The 5,000-nt window shown below is 46.7% G+C and overlaps 1 protein-coding gene and 1 long non-coding RNA gene across 3 annotated transcripts in view; one reads left to right on the top strand and one right to left on the bottom strand.

The window, feature by feature from the left end:
• Positions 1 to 679: 679 nt before the first annotated feature.
• Positions 680 to 1,446, bottom strand: LOC308312770. Of its 2 annotated transcripts, none has more exons than XR_013963808.1 (2): positions 1,201 to 1,446; positions 680 to 1,132 (listed from the first exon to the last, which is right to left on the bottom strand). It is a non-coding gene; the product is annotated as an uncharacterized lncRNA (long non-coding RNA). The 2 variants fall into 2 exon arrangements; XR_013963809.1 differs by having other exon boundaries at positions 680 to 1,090.
• Positions 1,447 to 2,528: 1,082 nt separating this feature from the next.
• LOC308312426 (protein disulfide-isomerase) overlaps positions 2,529 to 5,000 on the top strand; it is a gene marked incomplete at its 5' end in the record, with an annotated part of 12,869 nt that continues 10,397 nt past the window's right edge. Inside the window, 2 exons of the mRNA XM_080759032.1 lie at positions 2,529 to 2,724; positions 3,894 to 4,106. Of these exons, the coding sequence (XP_080615158.1) occupies positions 2,529 to 2,724; positions 3,894 to 4,106 (409 nt within the window). The remainder of the gene's footprint in view (positions 2,725 to 3,893; positions 4,107 to 5,000) is intronic.

Genomic DNA, 5,000 nt, shown 5'->3' with positions numbered 1-5,000 from the left:
AGCTGTTCGCTCGGTACCATCACACTCTGACTGTGGATAGTTAAAGAGCTGTTCGCTCGGTACCATCACACTCTGACTGTGGATAGTTAAAGAGCTGTTCGCTCGGTACCATCACACTCTGACTGTGGATAGTTAAAGAGCTGTTCGCTCGGTGTTCGGGACAAATATGTTGTATGAATCCTACGTGATATTGGGGCGAGAACAAGCTATATTCAACGGCCAATAAGTGAAGATGTCTGTGACGGGTGCTTTGGTTAGACCAGTTGTTCCCAAAGTGTGGTCCGGGGACCCCCAAGGGTGTTTCCAGCCAGGGGTGATGATAGTTTGGAACCAAATGGACCCTTATGGGTCTGTAACTCTGAGAGTGCACAAATGGAACCAAATGGACCCTTATGGGTCTGTAACTCAGAGAGTGTACAAATGGAACCAAATGGACCCTTATGGGTCTGTAACTCAGAGAGTGCACAAATGGAACCAAATGGACCCTTATGGGTCTGTAACTCAGAGAGTGTACAATTGGAACCAAATGGACCCTTATGGGTCTGTAACTGTACATTTGTACACTCTCAGAGTTAAATTAACATTGATTTTACAATAATAAATTGAGGGTCCCAGAGATAGAAATGCCATTAAATGGCGGTCCGTTTTTTGATGTTTTACATTATTTATTTTGCATAAATCAGCACTATTTTAGAAAACAGATTTTTTTCCTGTGGGTTTTGTAAACGCTGTCAGCGACTCCAGACTGGCGTAGAGACGAGTTCATACTGACTAACGCTGATTGTCGTAACAAAAAAGTGACCAGATTTGACTGAGAGCCTGCTGCCATTGCGCAAACTCCAGCTTTTCACCGAACAGTTTGCGGAGTGGTCTTGATATCGGGAAGGTCGCTAGTTCATATCCCCCCCGGACCAGCACGTTAAAATGACCACCGCTGAAGTGCCCTTGAGCAAAGGCATTGAACCTCTATGAAATGTTCTATATGAGCAGGGCCTGGCTGTAAACAAGTTCTTGAGCTTAGTCCAGTTACCCTGGGTAAACATAGTACCTTTCCTTTCCTTAGTCCAGTTACCCTGGGTAAACATAGTACCTTTACTTTCCTTAGTCCAGTTACCCTGGGTAAACATAGTACCTTTAGTCCAGTTACCCTAGGTAAACATATAGTACCTTTAGTCCAGTTACCCTGGGTAAACATAGTACCTTTCCTTTCCTTAGTCCAGTTACCCTGCAGGGTAAACATAGTACCTTTCCTTTCCTTTCCTTACCAGAGGAGAAAAACATATTTTTTGTTTTTATCCAAAATGAGTTAATGGCACATGCAGGCAGACTCTTCAAATACTGGAGCATGTCTGAAATAAGTGTCAGAGCTGAAATCGATCGTTTCCGGTTTACTTACTGTATTTTGGACACACTTTATTTTTATTTTTATACTAACATATTGTTTTTAATGTTGTTTAAATGCTTTCTATCATGTTGATAGAAATTAAAACTGTTCTTATTCTAATCGTCGAATGAGTCCCAAATACTGTCGTATGAATGTGCAAGGAATTCATTTGACACAGTGTGTGTGTGTGTGCGCGTGTGCGTGTGTGTGCGCGCACGTGTGTGCGCGTTTGAAAGACCGAGATTGTGTGCGTGTGAGCGGGAGATTTAGCATTAACGTGCACCTGACATCAAGGTGTGTGTATGTGCACTACTGTGTGTGTGTGTGTGTGTGTGTGTGTGTGTGTGTGACCTTGCGGGGGGAGGGGGGGGAGGCTGAGGACACTCAGATATTAGTGTGTTTTATTGATAACAGGTATGAGCGTCAGAGTTAATGATCAACTACACAGCCCTGCAGATAACGTTCACAAATACTAGCTCAGCACTGTCTCTCACACACACACACACACACAAACAGGCACACGCGTGCACATACTTCATGCAGCACAGCCTACACATGCTCTACACGTATACAATAATACACGACTTTGATGTTGATTGCACGTCGACACAATGACTCCCTCCCTCTCTCGCCCTCGCTCTCTCTCTCTGTCTGACACACATATACACACTTACACTAGCCCCTCCCCGCTGGCGTGCGTGCGCTCTGTGTGTGTGTGTGTGTGTGCACTCTGTGTGTGTGTGTGTCAGTTTGTACTCGGAGTGTGAACTCTCTAAGGCTGTGATTCATTTAACGAGGAGCTGATCACGTCAGAAGCTCTTTATCCACAGCGCTGTTCAGTTCTCTTTATCCACAGTGCTGTTCAGTTCTCTTTTTTGCTTTAGACTTCGTCTGGAAGTGTTGGCGTTAGTGCAGTCTATAGGAGACTAAATATCTAATATTAATCTCTTCTTATACTCTCAACTTCATTCAGATTCGAGCTCAGTCTTTTTGAACGACACATTTAGTTTTAGCCTCTTTTTTTTTAGTCTTAGTCTTAGTCTTAGTCTTAGTCGACTAAATATCAACCTATTCTAGTGCGTTAGTCTTGCAGTCCGTTAACGGTTTGATCCAGAGAGTCTTACAGCAGGACTCACAGGTCATCATGAGGACAGGATGGCGGCTCCTGGCCGCCGCGCTGTGCGCTGCGTGTCTGTGTGTGTGCGCGGGTGACAAGCCTCCTGTCCCCGGGAAGGACAAGCCTCCTCCTCCCATCCCCGAGAAGGACGGAGTCCTGCAGCTGAAGAAGTCCAACTTCAACCGAGCTCTGAGGAAACACAAAGCGCTGCTCGTGCACTTCTGTGAGTACACGCTGCACGCACACACACACACACACACACACACACACAATTTACAATTTAGGCATTTAGCAGACACTCTTAACCCATTTAGACCTGTTTTTAAAAACATTCACTTTGAAAGAATATATATATTCAAAGATTTGCGCCACGTTTTTACGATTTTTCAAAAATAGCAGGCGCTATGAGCTTGTAGGTCTGCTATTGTTCGATAGCTAAATTATAACATAATGTTTAATAGACAGCTGCCGCTGTCTACTGCAGTCCAAGACACAGACACTTCTTCTAAAGGGTCTTCTAAAGGGTCTTCTAAAGGGTCTTCTAAAGGCTCTTCTAACGGGTCTTCTAAAGGGTCTTCTAAAGGGTCTTCTAACGGGTCTTCTAAAGGGTCTTCTAAAGGGTCTTCTAACGGGTCTTCTAAAGGGTCTTCTAAAGGCTCTTCTAAAGGGTCTTCTAAAGGGTCTTCCTCAAACACGTCCATTGTCTTTTTAGTGACGAGCAGACGAGATCAAATCCATTTGTTTACGTCCCCATCGCGGCTCAACAGCATTCCAATAATACTCCTCGGGAGTGTCTGTATACAGTTTTAGACCAATCAGATTGTTTTTTGTTTTTTTTTAACTCAACGCGAACAGCTGTGATTCGGTCGGCGTAGGCATATACCTACCGGATCTTCTTTCTACACGAATTCCTTGACATGAAATATTGATATGGAAACTTTTTTAGAATCTGATCTCAGGTCCAAAATGTGTTAAATGTCTATTTATAGACATTCAGACACACATGACGTACATTCTCCACTCCTTATAAGGGCATTTCATGTTTGTGTATAGAGGGTATGCGTGTGACATCATCATCATCATACCTTCCTCCCCCTGGCCTGCGTGCGTGCATGCGTGTGCACGTACGTGCGTGTGCGCGTATGTGCGTGTGTGTGTGTGCGTGCGTGCGCGCGTCTGTGTGTGTGTGTGTGTGTGTGTGTGTGTGTGCGTGCGTGTGTGTGTGTGTGTGCGTGTGTGTGTGTGTGCGCGCGTTCGTGCGTGTGTGTGTGCGTGCGTGCGTGTGCGTGTGCGTGTGTGTGTGTGTGTGTGTGTGCGCGTGTGTGTGTGTGTGTGTGTGTGTGTGTGTGCGTGTGTGTGCGTGCGTGCGTGTGTGTGTGTGTGTGTGTGCAGACGCTCCTCTCTCGGGCGACGCCCAGCGGGTGTCGGATGCGTTCCAGGGGGCGGCGGCAGAGCTGCGGGGGTCGGAGGTCGCGGGGTCATCGGAGGTCAAGTTCGGGGTGGTGGACGCCACTCAGGAGAAGGAGCTTCTCAAAGAGCTGAACGCCACGACCCCCGTGACCCTGTTCCTGAACGGGGACAAGAAGAGCCCCGTGCACGGGCCTAGTATGTACACACGCACACACACACGCACACACACACACACACACACACACGCACACACACACACAGCCTGTTCACTGTCCTAGTATGTACACACGCACACACGCACACGCACACGCACGCACACGCACACACACGTACACCTACACGTACACACACACACACGCACACGCACACAGCCTGTTCACTGTCCTAGTATGTACACACGCACACACACACACACACGCACACGCACACACACGTACACGTACACATATACACACACACACGCACACACACACACGCACACACACACACACAGCCTGTTCACTGTCCTAGTAAGTACACACACACACACGCACGCACGCACGCACACACACACACACACACACACACACACACACACACACACGCGCACACAGCCTGTTCACTGGCCTAGTATGTACACACACACACACACACACACACACACACACAGCCTGTTCACTGTCCTAGTATGTACACACACACACACGTGCACACACGCACACGTGCACACACACAGCCAGGGGCCTGTTTCACAAAACTTGGATTAGAGATTAAGCCGGGTTTTAACACATACCCTGGCTTAATATATCCTGGATCAGCGATTAAGCGTGGTGTCTTTACTGTTCATTAAGCAGTCGTCAAACTGATCACAAACCAATTATGTTTTCCGGACTCATTCAATTATTATGGGTTTGTGTTGCCTTGTTTGTATCGGTCTATTATTACCATTAGGCCTACTCATTGTTTTACAACATATTACCATTGTAACGTTTCACCCACTATTGAACCCATGACCCACAGTTCACCAGTCTGGCCCCTGTCACACACACACACACACACACACACACACACACACACACACACACACAGATGTGTTGAATGTTAATTGTC

The sequence above is a fragment of the Protomyctophum bolini genome (assembly GCF_963924005.1).
Source record: "Protomyctophum bolini genome assembly, chromosome: 3".
Classification (NCBI taxonomy): Eukaryota; Metazoa; Chordata; class Actinopteri; order Myctophiformes; family Myctophidae; genus Protomyctophum; species Protomyctophum bolini.
The sequence above is the reverse complement of the archived record's forward strand: the minus strand, read 5'-3'. Positions and strand labels throughout refer to the sequence as shown.